This window comes from Rattus rattus, chromosome 4, assembly GCF_011064425.1.
Source record: "Rattus rattus isolate New Zealand chromosome 4, Rrattus_CSIRO_v1, whole genome shotgun sequence".
In the NCBI taxonomy this organism is placed as follows: domain Eukaryota; kingdom Metazoa; phylum Chordata; class Mammalia; order Rodentia; family Muridae; genus Rattus; species Rattus rattus.
Window position 1 is genome coordinate 148550726 of NC_046157.1, and position 27161 is coordinate 148577886.

Sequence of the window (27161 nt, forward strand, 5' to 3'; positions counted from 1 at the left end):
ACGAAAGGTTAGAGGCGGGTCTTGGAGAGCAGAGGACCAATAGTGTGCTCTACGTGATGAGGGGTTGGGCTACGGGCGCGGCAGTGTGTCCCCTTCGCCTCTCCGTAGCTACCGGATTGTTGTGTGTTGCAGAAATCCAGTTTTCGAACGGTGGACTTGCGTGTGGCTCTGCTCTTGGGACATTAGGGAAAGCTTCTGAGGGCGGGTCGAGTGGAGAAGTTCGGTGTCCGTGCTAGTAGATCGGTTGGGTAGCCTCTGACTGGTAGACTCCTGGACTCGATTTGGGTCTCGGTGCTTTCCATTTCACTCCTGAAGATCCTCACGTATTTCCCGCAGAACTGAGTTGTGGTAGCGGGTGAAGGCCGAGGGGCCTTTCTGTGTGGTGATGACCAGGCCGGCTGCCGACGCAGTAGTAGAATCTCGCTCTGGAGAGCTGTTTCTGCCCTCCGTTTCTTCTTCAGCCATGTTGCCAGCTCCACGTGCAGCCCCAGTCCCTGCCTCGGTTTCTCTGTTGACCCTCAACGGGGAAGCTCCACTTGTTCGGGGCCTGAGCCTGGTGAGCCAAGCTCCCGGGGAGGCTCTGGCCTGGGCGCCGCGTACTTCCTGTCCAGGTATCCGGGATGCTTTGGGGTGGAACTTGGAGGAACGTCACAGGGTTCTGTGGAGCCTATTAACACGGAAGACTTTTACATCATGATTTCCCAGTTTAGGAATCCACACTGATTCTTTCTGTTGCCCTCCCTTTTCTTTCCCCAGTATATTTCAGCCTTGTAAAATATACAGGGCTGGACCATGGATTGTCACCACAAAAGTTTCTAACTGTTGTTTATATCTCGTTACATTAATACCACTGGTTTTAAAACATCGTACCTAGCTCTGTTTCAAAACGAAGTGGGCTTTAGTCAGATATATCCACTTTTACAAAGTACAGAATTGACTGATTTTGTACGCAATTTTGTCTTTGGCTGTGTTTTCTTGCGCTTTGGTTGTCCGCTGTAACTGGGACTATAAGATGTAAATTTAGAAACTGGTTTTATATGGTTAAAAGTAATTTTAATCTGGGAGTTGTGCCACCCACTTGTAATCCCAGCATTTAGGAATCTAAGGCAAGAAGAGGGAGTTTAAGAACAACCTAGACTGTACAGTGGGACCTTGTCTGGTGGGGGAGGGGGGGCTAGAGAATGTAGAGGTGGTTAGTAGATCTGGGTTTCATCCGCAGTACCGCAGTAGTATTTTAGGGCTTACTAGGAAAGGAGCTGAAGTCCAGTTACCTTTCAGACACCGTGATGTAAGATTTTGGTTAGGTATCAAGATGTGGCAGATCATCCCTGGACTTGTTTTCCTGGGTGTGTGCTTGCTTATCCTCAGAGAGACCACTGTGTATACCCACAAGTTCATTATTGGGAGCAAGGGAATATAAGGGATTGCCCATTATCCACTTCAATGGAGGCGTTTTGTTTTGTTTTTGAGACAGGGTCTTACTGGAAAACTTTGGTTGGCCTGGAGCTCACTATGTAGACCAGACTGACCTCTAACTCATAGGAAATCTGTCTGCCTCTGCCTCCCAGCTGCATCACCAAGTCCAGCTCCAGTTAAGTTTGATGTAGAGAGAGAGAAGTACTTCTGGAGTTAGCCTTTACTGTGTATCTGACTGAGGATTTGGAAAACATTGACTCAGAAAACATTTTCCTGATTGATGGCTGTTTTGATAATTTACCTTTGGTAGATGGTTCTTTGGATATGTTGAGTAGCACTTAATAGACTGAAAAAGGAGTTGGGGGTAGGATGAAAAAGGAGTTCAGTGGTACAGAAGAACATTCTTAGGATGTGTGGGATCTTAAGTTCAAGCCACAACGCCAAACAGGAGAAGATTTAACCTTATTATCATCCGTTTTCTACAAGATTTCCCCAAACAATCCACTTTGATAACTGAAATGTAATATTTAATTGTACATTTATCTTTTCAAGAGTATTTATTGTACAAAATAGTTACTGTATGATTTATTTCATGATTGCCGGATTATAAATTCTTGGAAGGCAAAGTCATGCCATCTTTTTTTCTTCTGTATTATCAGGTATTCAATATATATATAGTCCTGGGTACTGTAGGTTCACTGTAGATTGGATAGAATCCCTTTCTATTTCCAATTACCCTTTTCTTCCTTTCAGGAGAGAACACAAGCTCAGGGAGAAAAGTATCTCCATGTTCTCTGGATATTTCAGATAAATTATTTTGTTCAGCCTGTGACCAGGTCTTCCAGAACCACCAGGAACAGGTAAAAGGTCAGAGTATGGGATTAGATGTTAGAAGCAGAAGGTAATTCTGGGTAGAAAGAGGTAAGACATGAGTTTAATAAAGGTCCATAGTTGTCTAGTGTACTTAGTATTAACCGGGTGTATTTCCTATAGTTCTGTGACTAGCTCTGTCTACTGTACACAGCCAAGGTCGGCTGTATTTCCACTCTCTGCCTCCCTCTTTTCCTTCACACCAGAGAGAACATTATAAACTTGATTGGCATCGCTTTAACCTAAAACAACGTCTCAAGAATAAGCCTCTCCTATCTGCTTCAGACTTTGAAAGGCAAAGCTCCAGAGGTAATGCTTGTTACAGAAAAACCTGTATGGGAGCAGAAGGTCAGGGTGGGAAAGACCTCTTGGGATTCTAAGAAAGGTCAGGGGTGGTGTGTCAAACTTGTATGTCCCATACTTGTCTTCAGGAGATCTTTCCAGCATCTCAGGATCAGAAGACTCAGACTCAGCCAGTGAAGAGGACTTGCTGACACTGGATGAGGAGAGGGCTGAATCTGAAAAACCCAACCGACCCCCTGGATTCTACCCACATCGGGTCCTTTTCAGAAACGCCCAGGGCCAGTTTCTTTATGCCTATCGTTGTGTCCTAGGCCCTCACCAGGCAAGTAACAGTACAGGTTGTGTGATCAATCCCAGCTTTTGTATACTAGGTTTTCTTCAGCCAATGTATGTCTTATTTTCTTCCTTTTGGGTAAGGCTATTGTACCTGACAGCATAATCTTGAATTGAACTGGCCAGGATCTTGAAAAGGTCAAGTGTAATGGGATTAAGTCTAAATTGTGGTTATATCATTCCCATCTTCCACCACTACCTCTTGAAGTCTCAAATATCTTTTGTGAAATGGAAGTGATGCCAAGGGTGGTTGTAATGAGTGAGATAATGCAATATAACACTTGGTTTCTTGTTTTTAATACATACAGCATGTGGAATGTTTGTTGATGTGTCTTCTAGATTCCTCCAGAAAAGGCAGAATTGCTGCTACAAAACCTGCAAAATGGAGGTCCCAGACACTACGTGGTGCTCATGGCTGCAGCTGGGCATTTTGCTGGTGCCATTTTCCAAGGGTGAGAGGGTGTTGAATGGGGGATGGATGTACCCCACTAACTTGGGAATACTGCCTGGTCTCCAGTACTGAGTCTGTGCCATCTACAGAAGAGAAGTGGTGGCACACAAAACCTTTCACCGTTACACTGTGCGGGCCAAGCGGGGCACAGCCCAGGGCCTTCAGGATGCCCAGGGTAGGGCATCCCGCTCTGCTGGAGCCAACTTGAGGCGTTACAATGAAGCCATGCTCTACAAGGTGAGTTAGGCCTTACAGATCTGGTAGTCCACTGATCTCATGTTTTTCTAGTTTTTGGGGTAGACAATAGGAATTTCCAGAAACATTCTCTCATTTTTTTTCTATCTTCCTCTCCCTTTGTATGATCAGAAGGCCATTGTTTGAAGATTTTTTTAATGCAGCAGATGAAACTATGCTAAGTGGAGTTACTCTCTTTAGGATGTTCGTGACCTGCTGGCAGGGCCAACCTGGTCCAAAGCACTAGGAGAGGCAGAAACAATACTGCTGCATGCCCCACGCTCTGGCCGGTCCTTGTTCTTTGGAGGCCAAGGGGCACCCCTACAAAGGAGTGATTTCCGACTTTGGGATATCCCTCTCACCACCCGCAGACCCACTTTTGGAGAGCTTCAGCGTGTACTCCATAAGCTGACCACCTTGCAGGTGTATGGTGTGTATTCCGGGTCTGGGGACCTCATACACAGACCAGTGAATCCAGTGGGTTTTCTAGCTCATGGACTGCAACACAATTGACCTGAGTTAGTTTTTCCAAGCCTAAATTTGAGAAAGGTTTTTTTTTTGTTGTTGTTTCATGGCAGATGAAGACCCTCGAGAAATGGTCAGATTTCACTCTCCTGAGACACACTGCAAACCAGTGAGAGAAGAGAGGAAAAAGGATACTGAGAAAGAAAAAACAAAGGTCCCTAGTGATGCAAATAAGGCACTTGGGCAGGATGAAGAACCACTCAAACAAGGTTTGAGCACCATCTGGCAATTGTAAAATGCCTATCTGCCTTGGAAATGCAGTAGCCAATTCTCATAACTGACCCATCTAAAGGTTGATAGGTGAGCCCTTAAACTATACCCACAGCCATCCATACACTCATCCCTGTGAGCATCTGTTTATAAAAATAAGGTGTGTTGTAAAAGGAAACATGTTTTCCTTTTGTTGTTTTGAGAGTGTCTCACTTCAACCCAGATTGGTCTAGAACTCACTATATAGCACCCACACTGGCCTTGAAATCATGGCAGTCTTCCTGCCTCAGCCACCCAAATGCTGGGATTATACATGAACCACCACACTAAGCTGCTTTCTGAACCAGGCAGGGTCTTTGTTGCCTAGCCCAGGCTGGCCTGGACTGTCTGTCGTCCAGGTTGATCTTAAACGCACTGTCCTTTTGCTTCCAGTTCCCAAATGCTGGGATTACAGGCATATACTACCACATCTGTCAACTGAGACATCTTTAGTGACTTGCTAAATCTTAGGACTGTTCATGGATATATTCCTGGTATTTAACATGGAGGGAATGTGTTGTTTGAGTTTGATTGGATGCTGTGCTTGGTGCTAAACATTGCTTTCCTTTACTTTTGGAATTTTTTTTTTTTTGATTGCTTTTGTCTTTTTTTGATGTTGTTGGGATTTTGGGATTTTTAAGGCAGGTCTCACTATATAGCTCTGGTTGTCTTGGAATTCAGCCAGATAAACCAGGCTGGCCCTGATCTCATAGAGATCCACCTGCCTCTGCCTCCCAAGGGCTGGAATTAAAGGTATGTGCCACCATGCTGGTGCTTTACTTTGTACTGTTCTGTTTAAAAACAGGGACAGGGAGAGTTCAGGGACAGAATAAAAACACTTCATTTCAGGATGATCTGGAGTATCTTTTTATAAATGTAAACCCATCTGAGGAAGCCCACATCTTTCTACCCTCTCCCTATTCCTTAGACAGATCTGAGATCATATCCTTTTCTAGGTTCCGAGTCTCAGGAAGAAGATGGCTCCGAAGTAGAGTTGGAGCTAGTAGAGCTGACACTGGGGACCCTGGATCTTCGTGAATTTGAAGTATTGCCCAAGCGGAGGAAGAAGAGGAAAAAGAAGGAGAGAAGTCAAGAGCAGCAATGTGGGGCACATGGGCCCCTTCTTCAGCAACCTCAAGATGAGCCATTCTCACAGCCAACCCAAGTGGTTGCAACCCCATTGGACACTTTGGTCGATGAGGCCAAAGCCCCTGGTCAACCAGAGCTCTGGGATATGCTTCTAGCTGCTTGTCGTGCTGGGGAAGTTGAGGTGCTAAAGCTGCAGCTAGCCACGGGGCCTGTAGACCCTGGAGTTATGTCCCTACTCAGTGCCCCTTTGGGCTCTGGTGGCTTTACTCTCCTGCATGCAGCAGCCGCAGCTGGAAGAGGCTTAGTAGTTCGTTTGCTGTTGGAGGCAGGTGCTGACCCCACTGTGCAGTGAGTATCTCCTTGGCCCCATTTAGGTGTAGAGAGCATAACATGGTGGCTCATGTTGGCACTTGATACTCTTTCCTTGTGCAGTGCCAGGAAAAGCAGGAGTTAAACTTGGTTTTGGGTTTTTGTCTTTAGTGACTCTAGGGCTCGGCCACCTTATACTGTAGCAGCTGACAGATCAACGCGTAATGAATTCCGGAGGTTCATGGAGAAGAATCTTGATGCTTATGATTACAGCAAGGCTCGGGTGAGCTGGAAAAGGAGCTAGAGTGGAGGGCATCAGAGATCCTCATTAGGTCCTTTCTGCTTCCTTGTAGTTTTATAATACCTTTGGGAAATCTTCCAGGTGCCAGGGCCATTGACTCAAGAAATGGAGGCCCGGCAGGCTACAAGGAAAAAGGAGCAGAAGGCAGCTCGACGGCAGCGGGAGCAACAGCAGCGGAAGCAGAGGGAACAGGAAGAACAGGAGCAAGAGGAGCGAAGGCGGTTTGCTGCCCTCAGTGACCGAGAGAAGGTGAGGCTGTAGGGTCTTACGCTGTCTGGCTTCCGTGGAGCCTGCCTCCCTCCCGAGACTGAGCCATTATTTCCTGAGTGTACTGTTCATCGAGGGGACTTTGGACTGTAACATCTTCTCTTTTTTGCAGAGAGCTCTGGCTGCAGAGCGCCGACTTGCTGCCCAGTTGGGAGCCCCTAGCCCTCCAGTTCCTGACTCTGCAGTTGTCAATGCTGGGTATGGGGGCCAGGGGATGAGTTGTTACAGGAGCCTTCTGAACATCGTGGTGTTCAGAAGGGTTGCAAAGGGGACTTGAGATCCCTGGGACCTTTAAGGGCTGGGCTATGCTTAGATGGGAAAGCTTGTGGGTACCTGTCCAGCCATTTTTCTTCCTTCTGTTCAGGCGCTGCTGGAGTTGTGGTGTGTCCCTCCAAGGCCTCATTCCCTTTCACTACCTCGATTTCTCTTTCTGCTCCACACGTTGCCTTCGAGACCATCGCAGTCAGGCAGGGAGGCCGTCATCATGATTTCTTATAGCCACCTGGGGCCAACTCTGGGTCCCAAGAGGACACATCCAGACCTAGAGCTCTCTTCCTCCTTGTGAAGCTTGACATTATTTGGAAGATGGGCAGTGAAGGGCACTCAGGAACTGGGGCAAAGACAGGGCCCCAAAGGTGTGTGGGGCCAGTACTGTCTTTGGAATTTTAATCACAATAAAGTTTGGCAAGAAAACTGTGTATGTACTTACACTCAGAGGGATTGTAGCCTTTGATTCTTTATGGTCACTGTGGCCGTCATCAAAGGATCCTGCCCTGTGTCCCAGACTCCAGGGTCATCTTTCAGTGCCCACTTAACTCTATTGGTTCATAGGAACCTTGTGGTTCTGAGAGAAGATAGTTATACCCCCAGTGCAAAGTGCTATTGAGGATAGGCTTATCCAAAAATTGGATCTGGGGGTCATGAGGCACATCTTCTAGTTCCAGCAATGTGATTTTGTTGATTGAGCTACCAAACAGCAGAGGTCTTGGCACGTATAGGGTCTGTTGTGGACCTCGCATTGTCCAGTACCGGCCCAGGTTAAACCCATTGATCCATACTTGGCCCTGGGGGAATGGATGGAGTAGAAAAACAAAGGATCAGCTCTCTATGGGTAGACTTACCCCCTTTCAGGTTTCTGATCAGATTGAAATGCGTATTTCCAATTTTGTTTTCTTGAATGTGCCCCCCACAATTCCTTCTACCACCATTAGCAATACCTTGGTCCATCCAGGTAGATAGAGAAATGTGTCCCCAAGTAAGCCTAAAGCCGGAAACTTTGCAGAATAGAAGGCAGGGACAGAGGGAGCTTGAGGCTGGGCTCTTTTCATCAGCTGCAGGGGGATCCACCATTTTACAAGCTTATCCACCTTGAGAGGGAACATCATCCACCCAGTGAGGACTGTCTGCCCCAGAAGTGGTGGTTCTAACAGGCCCTGTGGGGAAGCAAGTGCAAAGTCACTCACTGAGTCAGGGCCCACAATGTCCCCAGCAAGCCTGGAATGGAACTGGCCCTGGCCACATCTTCAAGCATCATTCCTCTGCCTACACCTAATGGCAGAGTTCTTCCATGAGGCCCAGCTCCCCAAGAAAGATGGTTAACAAGGGTCCAGGGGAAGAAGAGACAAGCCTAGCTCACCTTGAAGTCACTGTGGTTAGACCCAAAACTGAGCCTCCCCATATTCTCTAGCAATATATCCAGCCTGGTCCCTACTTTCCCAGTCAAATACAGTTCTTCTTTCAAGCTCCGTTCCAGAATGCCCTTCAATACCTGTGGATGAGAGATAGGCTCTGGTAAAGGAAGGGCCCAGTGTTTAGTTCTTGGCCACTACAGAGTGAGTCATGTTAGAACACTTTATTTGGAGGACAGGAGAATGGAATCACCTTATTGGTTGTCTACCATTCTTCTGATATCTGCTTTTTTTGAAACAGGGTCTCTGTCCAGACTGAAAAGTCACTATACAGCCCAGGCTTGTGACTTCCTGGCTTCAGACTACTTAGTGTTGGAAATGCAGGTACACCCCACCATGTCCCTAGTTAAAAAACTTATCACATTCTCCCCATATCCTAGCTTAGAACCTGGGCAGACAGATGGGGAAGGAATGGGGATGGGGAAATTTTAAAGCCAAAGGGTATTTGGGGAAGGGATGGAATTGAAAGCATAATTTGGTTGAGGATTAGATTCTTACCCCATCTACCATCACATAGGCACGGTCATGAATTCCATTATTTGGCACCCACAATGGTGTTGGTTCTGAAACAGTGTAAGTCATATAGGTCCGGTACAGCATAAAGCCACGGTCCTAGATACAGAAGGATGAGGACTTAAAGGATGAGGACTTAAGATGAAATGGTGATAAGATAGAGCATGCATGGAAGATTAGTAGCCAAAGGGATTTTTGGCTGTAGCTGTTCAAGGAGCCTACCCCTCCCTTCAGATATGAGTTTATATCTTACCAGTTTGACAGCCTCAAAGGTCAATGGCAAAACTGAATGGATGGGGCCTTCTGGGCAGAGAAAGTCTAGGAAAGACAGCAAATTCCCATCCTGTGAGGACAAAGGGCAATGTACTGTTAACTTCTGGACTTGAGGGCTGCTCACGGTAACTGACTCAGAAAACAACAGTGTAAAATCAGAGTCAGAGAAGACGGAGAGACTCACCAGGCTCATAGTCAGTGGTCCAAGCTTCATCTTGGGGCTGGGGGGAGGTAAAGGTCCCAAGGGAATTTCCTGGAACTGAGCCCAAATTCCCTCAGTAGTCATAGGAAAACCAAAACAATCCAAGGCTCTAAAAGGAGGTTCTGGACCTGGAACCCAGGGATGGGCTGAGGGAGTCATGAAAACCCTCTAATTTTTCACATGTGGAATTCCCCAGATGGTTCTATATGAGTGGGAACTGCTTCATAGAATGCTAAGTGGGCTCTGTTCTCCCAGACAAACACCACCAGTTTGTAGGGCTCCTTTACAATATGGGCACTCTCCCTTCTCCCCAATTAATTAAAAGGGCACCTTGCTGATGACATTTTGAATTGCAAAAAGCTTAGGTGTGGGGTCTCCTGCTTCAGATATGGGTGCATCATAGTCGTAGCTGGTAGTAATCGGAAGGAAGTATCCCTTGTCATCAGCACCTGCGTTAAAGTACTTTAATTAATTCAACTTCATCTTAGGTGATAAGCACTAAGCACAGAGCCTCATGCAGAAAACCTTGCCATTCGAGAAAAAAGTGGTTGCTATATACAGCTTCTACATAGGCTAATCTACCCAGACCAAGCATATGATTCCTTTTGTCCTCCCTGAGTCCCCCAAAGAGATGATACTTACCATTCCAGTATCCAAAGTTGGTACCTCCATGAAACATATACCTAAAGTGGGGGTAAGTGGGGGGAAAGGGCACAATCTGACCTATGGAATCTTAACTTTAAACCCCAGCTCCCAGGAACATATCGTGTGTCCAGTTACATGTTCACACTGGCTCCCAACTTGAGTATTCTTTCTAGTCCTCTAGCTACAGCTGGAGTGGACCGTGTGGAGTGGTTTTGGCCCCAGTAATCCAGCCAGCCTGTATAGTACTCGGAGTTCACCTAGAGGGAGAAGTGAAAGGAGCACAGTGAGGTGGGAACGAGCTGGACCCATTCCAGCCGGATTGTTTTTCTCATTCCCCTTCCTATGGCCTCTCACCAATGGCCCATGAGGTTCATACTCCCGAAGCAGGGAGAAGATTCTGGTCACGTTGTCAGCTGCAAAAAGGAAAAAAAGTGTTAAAAAAACAAAACAAAAATATCACAGAGGAGGTGACTGTGTCCCAGACTCCACTCCCAACCCTTGTTTAAAGAGACCTGGGCCAAAATCTACAGTGGCATAGAGTCCCTGAAGGGAGCCACATCTGAGTCCTTGAGGCCCATCTGTGGTGAAGAGCAAGATCTCATCTCCTAGTAATGCACGGAAGAGGCCAGCCAAGTGTCTCATATACTTGAAGTCACAGACCTTGTAGCTACCATATTCATTCTCCACCTGCCAGGGACAATGAAAAGAGAAGCCCAGCTATGAGACAAAGGTTAAAAACAGTGCGCACCTGCGTCTTGTGGCCCGTCCACTTCCCATTCATACCTGAATGCTAATGATGTTGCCCCCATTGTGGTAGAGAAATGGATATATCTTTGGCAGCAAAACCTTGAACCAGGAGTCCACAGCATGAAGGAAGGCTAAAGGAAGGAGCTCTGCTTATTAGGGGCCATGAATTTCCAGGTCTCAACAACACCCCCAGCATCTTTGACAGCAACCTCAGTGCTAAGTCTGGGCTGTAGTATCCTTTTCCCTGGCTTACAACTAAATTGAAAGAGCAGTGACTCTAAAATTTTTAATTATTTAATTTTTTATGTGTATGTGTATGAGTATTTTTGGCTGCATGTATGTCTTTGTACCAAGTGCTTGGTGACTGCAGAGGAGGCCAGAATCCAGAGGGTTGGATCCTCGGGAACTGGAGTTACAGTAATGAGCCACCACATGGGTGCTGGAAATCAAGCCTGGGTCCTTTATAAGAGCAGTCAATGCTCTGATGTGCTGAGTCATCACTCCAGCCTCAGGAGCAGTGACTCTTAGAGGAAACTCTCAGCACAGGAAACTGTAGTGTCCTAAGACTCCACATATGATAAGGCTAAACACTCTATGAGCTATATATAATCAGCTAGCACCTAAGAGTACTGTGAAATTTAACAGGAAAGGAGTATTTGACCTGTATATAGTCAGTCCATACATTATGCCTTAAATTCTCAACTCCTATTTATTACTTTTAGAATTCCCTCAATGACTTCATGTTATGTTCTCTGCCTGACACTTTTCCTCCTCTTCTCCTTTCCCTAGTTGATGCTAACTCATGCCTCAATGCTCATGCTTATGCTCATGCTTTTAAATCACACACACACACCCATTTATACATAAATACATACATGCATGTGTGTTATTAAGATGTGTATGCCAGCCGAGGAGTGGTTTGGACCAGCAGATCGAAGTAGGGATAACCAGAGTAGTTAAATTCAGTGTTGTTGAGAGCAATCCTGGTGTATGTATGAATAAATGTATATGCTGTGGCACATGTGTGAACCATAACCTTGAGGAGTCACTTGTCTCCTTCCACCACCTGGATCTCAAACCATGCATTTGGGTCACCAGGCATGGTGACAGGCATTTTCTCTTACACCTATACTCCTTTTTTTTCCAGACAAGATTTTTCTATGAAGTCTAGGAACTTACTATGTAAATCAGGCTGCCCTTGAATTCAGGAGATCTGTCGTCCTCAACCTCCTAGGGCTAGGGTTAAAGACTTGCACATGACTAAATCTTCCTCTTTGTTATAAACTTCCTCCAGAAAGCCCCTCCCAGCACAGGAGGAATAGGAATTCAAAGCTGTGAGGAATTCTAAATTCTAATAGCAACAAGGTTGTACCAAGGGCCAGCCTGGACTACATGAGAACCTGCCTCAAACAAACCGCTACTGTCCCCAGATAAGATTGGACCCTTTTGTCAGTCTCACTTCATGTGGGCTCTTTTAAGGACATGACAAATAGTATTTGTACGACTGTCTTTAACCAATGGCAGGATCCAGTGCTGTTGGAGTACCCCTGCCCACCGGAGGACAGAGCTCCTGCCCACCAGAGGAAACATCAGAGTCTCTGGGTAGACTCAGTGAAAGGTATTTTAAAGAAAATTTTAAAATTATTTTTTTGTTGTTCATGTTTTTAAGACAGAGTTTCTCCATGTGGCCCTGGCTGTCTTGGAAATCACTGTAGATCAGTTTGACCTAGAACTCAAGAGATCGCTTGCCTCTGCCAATAGAGTGCTGGGATTGGAAGTGTATCTACCACCTTCTGGCCAGTTTTGAATTATTTGTTTGTTTCGCTGTGTAGCCCTGGCTGTCCTGGACTTGCTTTGTACACCAGGCTGGCCTCAAACTCACAGAGATCTGCCTGCCTCTGCTCCTGAGTGCTGGTATTGAGGGCATGTCTGGCTCATTCTTAAATTCTTAAAAGAAGCTTTAAATTACATTTATTTAGTGTGTGTATGCATTCAAGCCACGGCAGGTTTGCAGAGGTCAAAGACAACTTGCAGAAGTCGGTTCTCCCCCTTCACCACAGGAATCCAAGGGCATCAAACTCAGGTCGTTAGGTTTGGAAGCAAGTACTTCTGCCTGTTGACCCATCTCATAAGTATTACTTCCTTTTTGTTTGGAAAAGAAAAGGTTTGTAGCCCTGGCTGGCCTAGAACTTCCTGTATACACCAGGTTGGCCTTAAACTCACAGAAATTTGCTTGACTCTGCTACCCGAGAGTATTATGTATACCACCATGCCCAGCTCATTTTGTAAAAAAAATCTAAAATCATTGAATTATTTTTTCTTCCTATGTTTACATCAAAGAGACCCATCTAAGCACATATGAAACCAAATTTATTCACTCAAAAAATATGCATGGGGTGTCTGTGACTCTGCTTCAAGCACTGTCCTAGATGTATAGAAGGAACAGCAGGCAGAAGCAATCTCTGCCCTGTGGGTTCTTTCTCGAGTGGAGGCAGACAATAAATATATGAGAAAACTACAAAGTGTGTTAGGGGCAAGAAGAACAAGGCAGGAAAGGAGGCATACGATAGTTTCGGTATGGAATGCTTAAAACCTAGATGGTGGGGCTGGAGAGATGGCTCAGTGGTTAAGAGCACTGACTGCTCTTCCAGAGGTCCTGAGTTCAATTCCCAGCAACCACATGGTGGCTCACAACCATCTGTAATGGGATCTGATGCCCTCTTCTGACCTGCTGGTGTACATGCAGGCAGAACAATGTATACATAATAAATAAATAAATCTCTTTAAAAGAAAAAAAAACCTTAGATGGTGGCTGGAAGTTATCACGGAAGGTGATTTCTACAGAGGTCCTGTGGAAGCACCATATGCAATGCCTGACACTGAGGCGGGAAAGTATGCAGAACAGCAACAAGGGCAGTATGGAGGGGGCCAAGGAAGCAAGCAGCAGCGGACACCAGGGAGCCAGGCCTATGGCCTGGGAGGCTGAGTATGTGGCTCATCTTGAATGACTTGACTGGAGATGGACGTTTTAAACTGTTTTCATAGAAGCCCACAAGTTGCTAGACTGAGAATAGACTCCATGTGAAGAAAGGCCAACTAGGAAGAGCAATGAGGGTGCAGTTAAGATGTCAGCAGGGGGGGGCTGGGGATTTAGCTCAGTGGTAGAGCGCTTACCTAGGAAGCGCAAGGCCCTGGGTTCGGTCCCCAGCTCCGAAAAAAAGAAGAAAAAAAAAAAAAAGATGTCAGCAGGGGAGGTCTGCACCAGTAGGCGGCAGTGTAAGTGACCAGAAATAGTTAAATTCAACACTGACAGACTGAATGGAGGGTGACAGGAAAGAGTGTGGAGTGAGAGGAGAGGTGTGACAGGTTGCACTGCAGTATTTAGAGTGCTGGGATGGGAAAACTCTAGAAGCAAATAGTTGCTTTGAAAGGCCGTACCGGCACGTCAGTTTCTGTTATTGTCACTGCACCGTTTATTTATCTAAATAGAGAAACAGCACAGGAGTTTGGCATGTGTGGAGAAGCCATGGTAAAGGTCCTAGGAGAGATGCAGGTCAAATCTACCACACAAATGAACCAAATTACTCAGAAAAGAAAATTAGGAAAGAGCTATGTCTAAGAACAGACTTGACTGGTCAGAAAATTGACTCTTTTTCTACCCATGGCCCACATCTGGCGGTCTCGTCCAATAAAAGTGTATCCACAAGTCTTGTTACACTCTGTCTCTTCCGTCTTCCTCTTCTCCCACCCACTACTCTCCCTGCACTTGAGCACCGTCACCGTCGATCATCTACCATAAGAACCCATTCACTCCTTCACTCTTGTTCTCTTTAACCCAGTTGCACCCAGGCTGAAGTGATATTAAAGCAAATCCAGCTGTGCCATAATTCTGGGGACATTTTCCAGTGGTTTTCTTCTGTAATTGGAATAAATCACAAAGCCCCATCACAGAACTGCAAGGGCCTCTATCATTTGCATAATCATCTCAGCTCAAGTTCCCAGTCACAGTCCTGCCTCCCTGACTACTGCTCCAGGCATGCTGTTCTACTTGCCTCCATCCTGCCATGTTTCTGCCACATTTGTCATTCGATCAGTGCTTTCTCTTTCACAAAAGCCAACTAAAATGTTAACCTTCTCAGAAAGTCTCTTTTCACTACCCTCAATACTTCTCATTATTCATTATTTCAACTCCTTATTTATGTAGCTTTTGTACAGTATATGATCTTATTTATAGTTTTGAAAAACAACTGTTTTTCCCACTCTGTTTTTTCCTTTCATGTTATTCAAGGTCTCTTTAGTCCAGGCTGGCTTCCAACTTCCTACATAGTGGAGGATGATCTTAAACTCCTGATCCTCCCATGTCTACCTTATAAGCACTGGGATTATAGGCGTGCATCACTTGCCTGCTCTGCAGCTCACACTACTCTGTTTTATTTTGCACAGGACTAAGTCTTTGAGTTCTCAGTTTCTAGCATCCTGCTAGATGTGAAGGAAAGAATAAATGTATGACCTCTAAATGAGGGGTGGCCTCTTGTTCAGGCATTCAATTTGTTGTCTCAACTCACCAGGATCTGAGGTTCTCAGATGAATATCACGGTTTCGAAGCAACCAAGATGGGAGACCTCCCTTAAGGAAAACATAAAGGCAACACATGAGTAGCTAGGAGGGTTTGTTTCTGATTTGACACAGGGTTTCACTCTGTAGTCCAGGCTAGCTTCAGTCTGTCCCAACCTAAATTCTGGGATTACAGGATAAGCCATCTCTTCTTGAGCTTGAGACAAGTTGAGACAAGTTTTGCTTTGAGGTACAGTGGGGGAGGCAAGAAGGGAGGGGGTTAAGTATAGCACTGGAAATGGCCCCTAGAGTGTGGGCAGAAAAGAGTTGAAATCCACAGGAACATCACCTTTGGTTCTGCCCTTTTCCAACTAACTCACCATCTCCCACTCAGCACAGATGTAAGGTCCTGGTCTCAGAATGACCAACAGGTTTGCTTTAGCTGCCTCATTCAGAAAGGCAGTGAGGTCCCGGCTGCCATTAAAGTTATAGATCCCAGGTTCTGGCTCATGGTAGTTCCAGGGCACGTAACTGAGAAGCGAAGATGTTAATAAGACCTAGAGTTTCCCTAGGAGACTCAGAACTTGCAGAGATGCAGCTAGAAAGAGGTTCTGGGCCGCCCTTTCTCACCCTTGCCTGAGGGGTCCTGAAGCTCAAACCCTTTACAAACCCAGTCAGTTTCCTGGGGAAACCCCTCCCCCCCCAATTTTAAGGAAGAGTAAACCTCGCTTTCACAAAGCTCTCGCGAGCACTTCTTACAACTGCACAGCGTTGAGGCCGCTCATTTTCATCTTGAGAAGTCGATCGGCCCAAAGAACCCGCGGTACGCGAAAGTAGTGCAGGCTGCCAGAAATATAGCGGAACGGGACCCCGTCCAGGAGGAATCTGTCATGTTGCCGATCCACTACGAAGGAGCGAGCTTCTGCCTGGAAGGGCAAAAGTCTGGCTCGAGTGGTCGGGAGTAAGGGTCAGTGTCTGCCAAGTGCTTAAGAGATAAAACTGGCCTTGTCAGTAGTTAGCTATTTCTCCACTGTTTTCTGTTTTTCCCTCCCCACACCCAGACAGGCAGTCTGACCCTCTCGGTTTACCTGGGACAGCAGCAGCAGAATCACAAGCCGCAGCAGCAGGGAAGGCAGGTCGGGTGGCATCTTCGGAGCTTACAAAGTTCTTCTATTCAGTGAGGGCTTTCCCACCCGTCACGTGTCGGATTCCTGGGAGGGAACCTCATCAAGCAAAGGGGCGGAGACCACCTCAAGTTTTCGGGCCAGTTAACCCGGACTCTGCCCGTGGCCTTCCACCATCCACTAGTTTGTAAAATCCTCTACATATTACTTCTCGAAGTGCTGAACCCGAATCAACTCCATTAGCATCACCTGGGAGCTAGTTAGAAACGCAGAATCTCGGGTCCTACCCCAGACCTGTAGAATTAAAGTCTGTACTTTAACAAGCTTGCTCTTCTACGCTGAACTCTCGGAGGGCAGGTACGGCGTCTTATGTCCTCATGACTAGTAAAGGATCTGGCACATATCAGGCTAAATCTATATGAATGGTAGCAGTAGGGTCTAAACGGATTCAGAAACAGTAGAAACCAGAAAATCTTCATGGTGATCATGACTATGAAAAGGGGAAATGGGTTACAAGGAGCCTGTTCTGGTCACTCTTATTTTTAAGGCGCACCCCTTTCCAATATATACCTGTCTGTCTAGGCAGGAGATGTGACGCAAACTGCATAAGCTTAGAAGTCTAATTTTCCATTTCTTCTGCCTTCACACCAGTGGATTTCAGGGTCAGGGTAGAAAATACTATTATTTCTGTTTATTAACACACACTGAAGGCTATGTTTCAAAAATTGTACAAAAGACATCTCGTTTAGTTTTGAAATAGCCCATGAAATGATTTTCATTCTCATCTTACACACGTGGAAAATGAAGGTTGGAAATAATTACGTGACTGTCCAAAGTCACAACTAGTTCAGTAGAGCTGGGATTGAACTAGTCACTTTGGCCTCATAATTCACAACACTTTGCCTTAGGTAAAGTGGGAAACATGAGGATCTGAAAGACTAAATAAATTCCTGGAGGTGACAAAGCTAGGAGACTGTTAGGACCAGATTTAGAAACTGGCATCTAGTTCAAGAGCACACTCTGACACTGGCCAGGTAGTGGAACACAGGCCAGACCCCTGAAAGTATTAAGGGGTCAGACCTCCAGGGATCTAAGGGTCAGCACCCGCCTTTCTCTGGTCCCTCCTCCAAGCTAGATTGTAATAAGTCACTTTCTAACTCCAGCGCGCGGGAGCTATAAGGCCTCCTACCTCCGACATTGAGAGACGGAGGTCCTAGGGGACTCGGGCAGAGCCCTGCTTTGCTCCCCTTTGGTACAAGTCCCTGCGTCTTGACCCTTACTGAAGGGCAAGTGGGAACCCTCGGCGAGATATAGAAAACAACCCACCCCAGGTCTAGCCGGGCCCCGGCCTCTCACTTCCGGGTCCCCACATCCTCTTGCCGCCTCTTGTTGCTAGGATACAGCAGGCCGTTACTTCGACGCGGACTGATGATGTCACCGTAGCTTCCGGTCCCTGGCCCTTTGCACAGGCCGGAGCCAGGTCACTGAAGAGTTTGTATTGGCAGATCCTGTGCTCGGTCCTCAGCGACGGAGGGTGGACTCGGCCAGAGGTGGGCTCGAGTCCCGCACCTACTGCGCCACCCCATGCCTCACGGGTGTGAGAGCTGGACCTGGCCGAAGGTGGGCCGGGGTTGAAGGAAGCGGCCTGGTAAGACACAGCGTGGCCTGAGGCTTTGGGGTGCCAGAACTCAGCCTTCTTAGAGCTGGAGTCACCAGGGACTGTTTTCTTTAGATGTGAATCTGGGTTCTCGGAGGTGAACCTGAGCTCTACTGGTTGGTATCTCAGTGGCTGTCTGGATTGTTCTTTACCCGCGACCTGCTGTTTTCATTCCAGCATGATCCGCCGGGACCCCAACCCATCGTCTGGAAGAGCCCACTCTCCCTGGAAGAAAGACCATCCTTGAAGAGGATGACTGAGACGCTATGGGCCATGCACTGTGTGTCTGCTCCCGGGGAACTATCATCATTGACAATAAGCGTTACCTCTTCGTCCAGAAATTGGGGGAGGGGTGAGTGTATGGAAGTCACTTAGCTAGACCCAGGTCATTTAGGGGCAGTAATAGGGACACAAGAGTATTAGCCTTAGATTCTACCTCACCTGACCGGTTAGCTGAATAGGTCAAGAATTGTATTCTAGGCCCTGGCCTCCTGAATCTACTTTGTGTGACCTTAAGTAAACTGGTTTCTTCTGCTTAAACGGAGATGATTATAATGTCTCACTGAGGGACTGGTGAGAAAACTAAGTTAGATAGTATATTCTTTAAAACATGTCGCCCAGTGCCTGGCTCATGAGCACTTACTAAATTTTGATTGTTACTTGAAATTAATTGAGCATCTTATGCTCAGACCAAAGGATCTCAGTGATTTCTGTGCCCCTGCTCTTGAAGATGGCAGACCTTAACGTCTTGAAACTATATGAGAGCTACATCTTGGGAGGGTTTCTACTCCATGTGAGAGGCACACTTCCCTAAGGGAATTTCTCGGGGTCTAAGCCATATGGGAGACAATCGTGGTCCTTCATCGACCCCTTTGACCCACAGTGGGTTCAGCTACGTGGACCTAGTGGAGGGCTTACATGATGGACACTTCTACGCCCTGAAGCGAATCCTGTGTCATGAGCAGCAGGACCAGGAAGAGGCCCAACGAGAGGCAGACATGCATCGCCTCTTCCAGCATCCAAACATCCTTCGCCTCATGGCTTACTCTTTGAAAGAACGAGGAGCTAAGCATGAAGCCTGGCTGCTGCTACCCTTCTTCAAGGTCAGAAAAGCTTGTGGTTATAGAGGGGATTGTAGCATTGTACAACCCCACCAAGGGCTCTGTGGGCAGTCAAATATAAATACCCTAGGAACACACACCCTAGTTTTGGCCACTTTATATTTGGGGCTCAGAGAACCATAGGATCCTCTATGAACTTGACATCACACATAGCCCCAAATGATCAGTGAGAGTGTATGTGGTAAAAGGGTTGACAGACTTCAACACAAAATAGAATCCTGGGAAATGGAGGCTTCAGAATGTCTCAACACAGGAAAACTTATGTTGTAGAGAGGTACACTGTGGAATGAGATAGAAAGGCTGAAGGACCAAGGCAACTTCCTGACTGAAGACCAAATCCTTCCGTTGTTGCTGGGTATCTGCAGAGGCCTTGAGGCCATTCATGCCAAAGGTTATGCACACAGGTCAGTGGGCGGGCCCTACACTTAATGAAGCCAGGGGAAAGAGCAATGCCAAGAGAAGTGGGATTTCTCTGCACTCTCTCCATGGTGCTCCCTGGGATACCAGCCTACCTACCCAGGATGCCTTTGGGTCATTTTCACTTCCCTCCAGGGACCTGAAGCCCACCAATATTTTGCTTGGTGATGAGGGGCAGCCGGTTTTAATGGACTTGGGTTCTATGAATCAAGCATGCATCCAAGTGGAGGGATCTCGCCAGGCCCTAGCTCTACAGGTAAGAGAGTCCCCAGGTTTCTTTGGCCATCTCCTCCCCATCCCCAGACCATTCTGATGCATGCACCAATTTGGTCACATGATATGGCTTGTGCTCCACTTTTGAGCTCTGGGGACACTGTTCCAGGACTGGGCAGCCCAGCGGTGCACCATCTCCTACCGGGCACCTGAACTTTTTTCTGTGCAAAGCCACTGTGTCATCGATGAGCGGACTGATGTCTGGGTGAGGAGCATGTGGGTGGGAACCTGGGTGGAGAGGGGTGTGGCTTTGTAACTATTTTGGATTAAAGGGAAGGAGACTTTTGGTTTCTGTTGCATGGAACCCCAGAGCCACAGTATGTCTCCATACCCGTCCACTTCCTTCCTGGGAACCATCACTGACACTGTTCTCAGGAAGCTGTGCAATCACTGTGGCTGAACTGCTAGAGGCACTGGCTAAGCAGGGGCACACAGGCCTCCCTCCTGCTAACATGGTTCCTCAGAGCGAGGTTGGCATATTTTTAGCTTACATGGTCTCCTTTTACCATAGCAATAAGGAGAGAGATGCCATTTTTCACCTTCCAGGAACTAACCAAATTATGCTCAGTCCCTAGGCTGTGTGCTTTATGCAATGATGTTTGGGGAAGGCCCTTATGATATGGTGTTCCAGAAAGGTGACAGTGTGGCCCTTGCTGTGCAGAATGACCTCAGCATCCCACAAAGCCCCAGGTGAGGAGTAAGAGGACACCGAGCATTGTAGACTTGGCCTAGAGCCAGCTGAGTTGGAATCCTAGCAGTTCTAGGTGTCCTCCAGTCCTCTGCCTTCCCCATCCCACAGGCATTCTTCAGCATTGCGACAGCTGTTGGCCTCTATGATGACTGTGGACCCCCAGCAACGCCCTCACATCCCTGTCCTCCTCAGTCAGTTGGAGGCATTGCAGCCACCAGCTCCTGGCCAGCACACCACCCAAATCTGATCAAATCAGTGGGCATATTGGGAAGATGACCTTGAATCAGCTCTCATGCCTCGTTGGAACTTCTGATCTACACAAGATGGGTCTCACCACTAGGGGCAAGGATGGTGGGTCCTTGTATATTCTGCTCTTATCCCAATACCTGGGCAAGGAGCCTAGGGTGAGTTGGGGGTGGGGGGGATGAAACAGAAAATATGGCTCAAAGCTGGGCTGCTGGGCGCACATCATGTTCTGCCTCCAGATCTGGCAGCAGCAGAATACATAAAAAGTAGAATAAAGTGAAAACAGACTGTGTGTATTTTAGGTCAATGTGTCTAGAGGGAAAGAATGAACTCCGGTTGCTATTTCCAAGGGTATCTCCTGGCAGGAAGTACTGTGTGGTGTCTTGAGGCAGAGTTACTTGAGTTCTGCCTGCTTGACAGCAGGCAGGTCTTTAGCTTGCCTTGGTCAGAACCAGAGCCTCCAGCTTGAGCTGGTTTCTGTCTGTGCCAAGAAGTGGGACCAGGGTCCCTTTGAAAGCACACTCCACTAGTTCTGTCGTTCATTCCCAGGGTGGTAGCTTAGAACAGCCCAGCTTGGCAGGTTTGCCAAGTCCATGACCTCTGGGTGGAAACACACCAGGTCCTTTCCCTTCTTCAGCAGAGGACAAAGGGAGTGGAGCTGGCAGCCATTTTTTCCAGTCTCCCTGACTATTCTAGCTCACACATGGTTAATAATTGATGAGGCTGGTGGCCTGTGGCAGTATCCAGCAGCCACTTCCTGCCCTATTTGCTGAGTAAACAGGCACCTTGCCTTAGCTGGGTTTTAAACCTGTTCCTCAGGGAAGGGCACTGCTTCCCTGAATCACCAGGGAGGGGAGGCAAGAGAAAGGTTGATGATCCTCTTCTGGAGATTTTGAAGCTTCCTCCCCCAAGCCATGTCCACCCCTACATGCTGACGTCAACACAAGTCCTAGGGTGCCTATTAGTGAAGTATAATTTATCCCTAGGGTCCAGGAAGGAGGCTTCTGCCCTGAGCAGAGGCTGAGGCCAAAAGAAAGCACAAACAGAGGGGAGAGACCTGACTTTTAATAGCGTAGCTCCAGCCCCAGAAAGCGAGATAGACAGTAAGCTATGCAAAGCTGCCAGAGGTGCCCTGGCACAAACAACTAGGAGGTTGCCCTTGTTCCTGCCCATCCCCCAAGTTTGTGAGGTGGCTGTATGCCCAGGAACTTTGGGCCCGCACAGCCCCCATTCCCAAATCCTCAGTGTTCAACGAAGCCTGGGCCAAGCCTTGCTTCTAGAGCTGTTGAAGGAAGCAGCAGCAAGAGTAAAGTAGTCCAGCCATCCAACACAGACACTCAGACATCAGTTCCTATTTCAAAAAGTGAAGACTTGTATCTTGCAATAGCTTGTAGCTGGACAGACAGGTCCAGGATTTGGTCCTTGTTTCTTTCCTATCCTGAGCGTCCTTAGGACCTTACATCGAAGTCCTTAGGTTCATACTTTCTGAGGTTCAATGTGGGACCCTTTGGCAAGTCTCACCTTCAGCCATGTAAAGGTAAAAAAAAGGTCACAAGCGGCAAATAACAGGAGGTAGCAGCCAAAGCAGAAAGAGGAGGACAAGCAGAAGCTCAAGCAGTTACAAAGGGGACAAGAAACCATGCAAGGAGACTGTTTATTTCGAAAGGATTTTGCAATAAACACAGTGAACAGGGCTCCAAGTAGCTGTCTATTCTTCTCCCTCATCCTCGTCCTCATAGGAGTCGATGCCTACTTCCTCATAATCTTTCTCCAGGGCAGCCATATCCTCTCGAGCCTCGGAGAACTCCCCCTCCTCCATTCCCTCACCCACATACCAGTGTACAAAAGCCCTCTTGGCATACATCAAGTCAAACTTGTGGTCCAGGCGGGCCCAGGCTTCAGCAATGGCGGTTGTGTTGCTCAGCATGCACACTGCACGCTGCACCTTGGCCAGGTCGCCCCCAGGCACCACGGTGGGAGGCTGGTAGTTGATACCGACCTTGAAGCCTGTGGGGCACCAGTCCACAAACTGGATGCTGCGCTTCGTCTTGATGGCAGCGATGGCAGCGTTCACATCCTTGGGCACCACATCTCCCCGGTACAGCAGGCAGCAGGCCATGTACTTGCCATGCCGAGGGTCACATTTCACCATCTGGTTGGCAGGCTCAAAACAGGCATTGGTGATCTCTGCCACTGACAGCTGCTCATGGTAGGCCTTCTCTGCAGAAATGACTGGTGCGTAGGTAGCCAAGGGGAAGTGGATTCGAGGGTAGGGTACCAGGTTGGTCTGGAACTCTGTCAGGTCCACATTGAGGGCCCCATCAAAGCGCAAGGAAGCTGTGATGGAGGAGACAATTTGGCTGATGAGGCGGTTGAGGTTGGTATAGGTTGGGCGCTCAATATCCAGGTTACGGCGACAGATGTCATAAATGGCCTCGTTGTCCACCATGAAGGCACAGTCCGAGTGTTCCAGGGTGGTATGGGTGGTCAGGATGGAGTTATAGGGCTCCACTACAGCCGTGGACACTTGTGGGGCTGGGTAGATGGAGAACTCCAGCTTGGACTTCTTGCCATAGTCAACAGAAAGCCGCTCCATCAGCAGAGAGGTGAAGCCAGAGCCAGTGCCTCCTCCAAAGCTGTGGAACACCAGGAAGCCCTGGAGTCCTGTACACTGATCAGACTGAAAGGCAAGGAAGAAAGAACAGTATAGGTGGGGGGAAAGCCTGAGGCATTTTCTAGTTTTACAAGGTCTAAAGTATCTCAGATGTTAGGACAAAGACTGAACGTCCATCCCCTAACAGCATCAAATCAAATTCTAAAACACAACTAGTGATGATCCTAGAAATGGACCTCAACACTTTCCTGAGCACAGAGTCCAAAGCTCCCTCCCTGCCAGGCTGCAGTCTCACCAGCTTGCGGATCCGGTCCAGCACTGGGTCGATGATCTCCTTGCCAATGGTATAGTGACCACGGGCATAGTTGTTGGCTGCATCTTCCTTCCCAGTGATAAGCTGTTCTGGGTGGAAGAGCTGGCGGTACGGGCCATTTCGGATCTCATCTGAAAGACCGTATATCACATTGCTAGGGCAAAAAACCACACGACTATGCTCCTTCCTCCTCCCCACCCACGGAGTGGCAGCTGAAGCCAGATAGATGAAAGAGTTAGCTCATCTTCCTGCCAACCTGGGATCAGCGTCCATCTTCAGCATCAAATAAAATCAAGAGGCTTCAAAGGTCACAAAAACCCAGTCAAGACATTCTTTAAAAGAGACACTCTCCACCTTCCTCAAAGGGAACCCGCCCTGCTCACCAATTACAGTAGGCTCCAGATCCACAAAGACTGCCCGAGGCACATGTTTTCCAGCTCCAGTTTCACAGAAGAAGGTGGTGAAGGAGTCATCCCCTCCACCAATGGTCTTATCGCTAGGCATCTGCCCATCAGGCTGAATCCCATGTTCCAGGCAGTAGAGCTCCCAGCAGGCATTGCCCATCTGGACACCTGCCTGGCCCACATGGACTGAAATGCACTCACGCTGAGGAATACAGAGAAGGTCACAGCATAAGTCATCATCCAGAACTACTCACTTCATTAGCTTCTTTCTCATCCTCTTGCCTATTAGCTGAGACTGCTCAGTTGGTCAAAGTATGGTAAGGTCGGGGCTCACAGAGGTCAGAAGCAGCTGGCAGCCTCTCCAGGTTTCCTCAGTACAGGGTTCCCCAGACCGGAGGCATCCAGAAGGGCAGACTAACCCCTTAGCCTACTTCTCAGTAGAGAATTTATCAAGTGAGAGCTGTATAATCCTGTTACATCCACAGGATACCAAGAGAGGACAGAGAGGACATGCACACCCGACAGGGAGGGCTTCAGCAATTATAATGGGGGTGCAGGGAGAGAGAAACAGACACAAAGGGATATACACGGAAAGACAGACTTTCCAGTTGCTTCCAGTCCGTGCAACTTCCAGAAATACATTTTACAGTTTATAGCCAGCAGCTTCCTACCTGGTTAATCTTTGTCTTGAAGATTAACTAAAACTTCTCACAACCCTCTCCCTTTCTTTCCTGGGGGCAAAGAGGTGTCTCAACCTTCCATCTGGTATCAACTGACCATTCTGGCCTTCAGGATGCTGGAATCTTCACTTTAAATTCCATCTGGCCCTGAGGGATCAATCCCATCTGGCTCTTCTCCTCACCTCCACCCCCACACTCTGCGTTGCTTCACCACCTCCATCCTCGCCTCAGCCCGCATAGAAATAGCAGCGATAATGCGGGTAAGCACTGACGGCAGGGGCGGGCAATACAGGTATACAAACTGGAGCCCTGACCAACTTAAGGCTCTGTCTAAGGGGTTCTGTAATTTAACCCCTCAACACCCAGGTCTCTAAGACTCGTACGCCTCTCTTTCCACAACCAAATGGCGTGTGGGGGTGGGGTGGGGCACGACAATTTCTAAATACCCAGAAAAGGAAGTGGAACCTGCTAGGAGGCCCTTGAGGAAACCCGCCTTGCTGCACAAGGCCAGGGGAGCGCCATCTGTACCTGGGCCTTACAGTCTGCTTTCCCACTGGAGTCTTTCCAGTTACTTCCCAGCTGAAAGCTTGGATTGGGTTTCTGCCCCCGCTCTGGGCTATAAATACAACCCCCTTCATACACCTCTTTCCCCTCCCCCGCCAACCTGGCCTCGGCCGGGGCTGTCGTTCAGCGCCAGCTGTCTCTGCCTGTCCTCCGAGCACCCGCACTCGGGTAGGAGGGGCACGCTTGCCTCCCGAGGCCGAACCCCATTCCCGCCACCCTCCTGGCTCAGGAGGGGGTGCTGAGTCATGTAGGGGGGGTGTAGATGGGAAGGAGGCATAGAGGAAGACGGGGTGCGGTACCAAGTAACCCCTAACACCAACCCGCGCCAAGCACGTGTTCGGTCAGTTCCAGGGACTCACTCAGGAGGTATGGGTGTCGGGAGCAGCGGAGCAGATCTTCTGCCGCCCAAGGAGAGCACTGGGTGCAGGAACTCGTGACTCTCCTCAGGAGGGTTGGGGCACAGACGCTTGGCCCCAAGCCGGAGGGCACTATAGGAGGGCTCCTCTCTGCTAGTGAAGTACCCTCCCTCAGTCCCCAGTTTATGAAGGTGGATAACACTCTAGGCCAAAGTCACCAGGAGGGGTGGGGGAAGCGCAAAACTCTTACATCTCCTGGAGACTCGGAATGCTAATGAAAGGGTCCTCAGGAAGGTTCCCTAGAGGAGCGGAGCATTTTTTGACAGGACCAGAGAGATCCCGGGTTGGGGCCTCACTCACCATGATGAGTTTGGGATGTACGTCTCACGTAGAGTCGGGGTCACGGGTCTCGGTGAGATCTGCGGAGCTGCAGTGCCGCACCACTCTTATAAGAAGGAGGCGGGACCTGCGCGCTCAGCCCGCCCACCATGGGGCGGGGTGGTCTAAAGACGACACCCCCGTCAGGGTAGGTGGCCACCAGGAGTGAAGCCTAGTCGGATCCCCTCCCCTTGCCGCTCCGGATTTCCTCACCTGTCGGGTTTGGCTTAGAAGCTGCGGCCCATATTCGCTCCTAGTTTTGAGCCGACGCCCCGGATTCTCAAGGTCCGAAGTAGGGACGCAGGGCGCGGTGACTGAGCGTGTCTCGATTGCACCTGCGTCATGCAGACGCCCATAGTGCAGGTGTTCCGATTTAGGGCGGATGAAGCTCAAGCAATCCTTCAAAAGCGGCTGTCCCCGACTTTCTCCGCTGTCCTCCCAGCGTCGCCTCCCGGGCTCGGGCGGGTTGGGCAGCTGGGACTGGTCGCCAGAGACCCCCTTACAGAAGACCGCCGCCTGCTGGTCCCCGGCCGAGATGGCAGGCTTTCGCCCACACCTGTGGGAGGCCGAGGACCTAGAACTACAGAGCCTGAGCCCCAGAGTGCCGATTCCGTACACTGTCCCTCAAAGCCGAGGGGTGCAGCCAATCTGTGAGGGCCGACGCGAGAATCTGCCACCTTTCACCGGCCACTCGCCGGTCAGTGGCTCCGTCATTAGCGCCGTCACTATTACTGAGCTCCCGCCACCACCGCCTATCTGCTGCGGCGGAGCGCTGAACCTGGAGCCCCTGGGACTGCAGCCGGATGGCCCTATGCAACCTTGGGCAAGTGACTTAGTGTCACTGAGTTCTTGGCTTGTAGAACCGAAGCGATTCCTATTTCTACGTTTTATTTCCATTTCGTACTAGGACAGGCCTTTCTAAAAGCTATTTCTTCTTTCTCAGACATACATTACTCCCACCAGAAAAAATCCCTCAGTAGGAGCCCAGGTGCTGGTTTTCATGGCCATAAGAAATCTGATTCCCAGGCTAGTCATCACTTGAACAAGATTTCACCAGCATTTGTTCCCATTCTCTTCTTAGGGATGAGCGGTTTGCCAGCATAGCACAATGTGTAATATATACAGAGATGGCAAACTTTCTGTCAACAAAGTAGCTAGTGGCGTTTGACTTAGAGAAGACAAAGAAAAGAATACAATAAAATTCACAAGCTCTCTCTTTCTATTCCTTGACATCTGGTTAGGAGAATTAAGGCTCGTTGGGAGAGGCTGAGGGTGTAGTTCAGTTGGTAGCATGCTTATCATTCATGAAGTTCTGGGTTCCATCCCTAGCACCAAGGTTGGGGGAGGTGCTCAT

The 27161-nt window shown here is 48.4% G+C and overlaps 4 protein-coding genes across 8 annotated transcripts; 2 read left to right on the forward strand and 2 right to left on the reverse strand.

Annotated features, from left to right (window-relative positions):
• The first annotated feature begins 85 nt into the window (after window positions 1–85).
• Ankzf1 (ankyrin repeat and zinc finger peptidyl tRNA hydrolase 1) lies at window positions 86–7057 on the forward strand. 3 transcript variants are annotated; one of them, XM_032901390.1, is made up of 13 exons: window positions 96–611; window positions 2170–2276; window positions 2493–2595; window positions 2718–2911; window positions 3262–3374; window positions 3463–3610; window positions 3809–4037; window positions 4186–4341; window positions 5338–5818; window positions 5951–6062; window positions 6162–6329; window positions 6460–6545; window positions 6712–7057. In XM_032901390.1, exons 1-13 carry the CDS (start codon window positions 386–388, stop codon window positions 6833–6835), a joined length of 2247 nt encoding a protein of 748 aa, XP_032757281.1. In that variant the 5' UTR covers window positions 96–385; the 3' UTR covers window positions 6836–7057. The 3 variants fall into 3 exon arrangements, 2 of the variants coding, with proteins under 2 accessions (XP_032757281.1, XP_032757282.1); XM_032901391.1 differs by lacking the exon at window positions 4186–4341; XR_004387732.1 differs by lacking the exons at window positions 5951–6062; window positions 6162–6329; window positions 6460–6545; window positions 6712–7057 and having other exon boundaries at window positions 86–611; window positions 4186–4432; window positions 5338–5444.
• On the reverse strand, window positions 6960–17431 carry Glb1l (galactosidase beta 1 like). 2 transcript variants are annotated; one of them, XM_032901395.1, is made up of 16 exons: window positions 16058–17431; window positions 15729–15895; window positions 15350–15500; window positions 14981–15041; window positions 10452–10546; window positions 10181–10355; window positions 10023–10081; window positions 9804–9925; window positions 9666–9706; window positions 9354–9472; window positions 9006–9080; window positions 8802–8891; window positions 8534–8647; window positions 7984–8115; window positions 7565–7780; window positions 6960–7411 (listed from the first exon to the last, which is right to left on the reverse strand). In XM_032901395.1, exons 1-16 carry the CDS (start codon window positions 16115–16117, stop codon window positions 7148–7150), a joined length of 1941 nt encoding a protein of 646 aa, XP_032757286.1. In that variant the 5' UTR covers window positions 16118–17431; the 3' UTR covers window positions 6960–7147. The 2 variants fall into 2 exon arrangements, with proteins under 2 accessions (XP_032757286.1, XP_032757287.1); XM_032901396.1 differs by lacking the exons at window positions 10181–10355; window positions 10452–10546.
• Window positions 17432–17535: 104 nt separating this feature from the next.
• On the forward strand, window positions 17536–20784 carry Stk16 (serine/threonine kinase 16). 2 transcript variants are annotated; one of them, XM_032901393.1, is made up of 8 exons: window positions 17536–17741; window positions 17928–18102; window positions 18634–18853; window positions 19142–19275; window positions 19424–19544; window positions 19671–19766; window positions 20130–20251; window positions 20361–20784. In XM_032901393.1, exons 2-8 carry the CDS (start codon window positions 18017–18019, stop codon window positions 20497–20499), a joined length of 918 nt encoding a protein of 305 aa, XP_032757284.1. In that variant the 5' UTR covers window positions 17536–17741; window positions 17928–18016; the 3' UTR covers window positions 20500–20784. The 2 variants fall into 2 exon arrangements, with proteins under 2 accessions (XP_032757284.1, XP_032757285.1); XM_032901394.1 differs by lacking the exon at window positions 19671–19766.
• Window positions 20785–21543: 759 nt separating this feature from the next.
• Tuba4a (tubulin alpha 4a) lies at window positions 21544–25905 on the reverse strand. Its single transcript, XM_032901392.1, has 4 exons — window positions 25790–25905; window positions 23809–24031; window positions 23408–23556; window positions 21544–23178 (listed from the first exon to the last, which is right to left on the reverse strand). Exons 1-4 carry the CDS (start codon window positions 25790–25792, stop codon window positions 22207–22209), a joined length of 1347 nt encoding a protein of 448 aa, XP_032757283.1. The 5' UTR covers window positions 25793–25905; the 3' UTR covers window positions 21544–22206.
• Between the last annotated feature and the right edge of the window lie 1256 nt (window positions 25906–27161).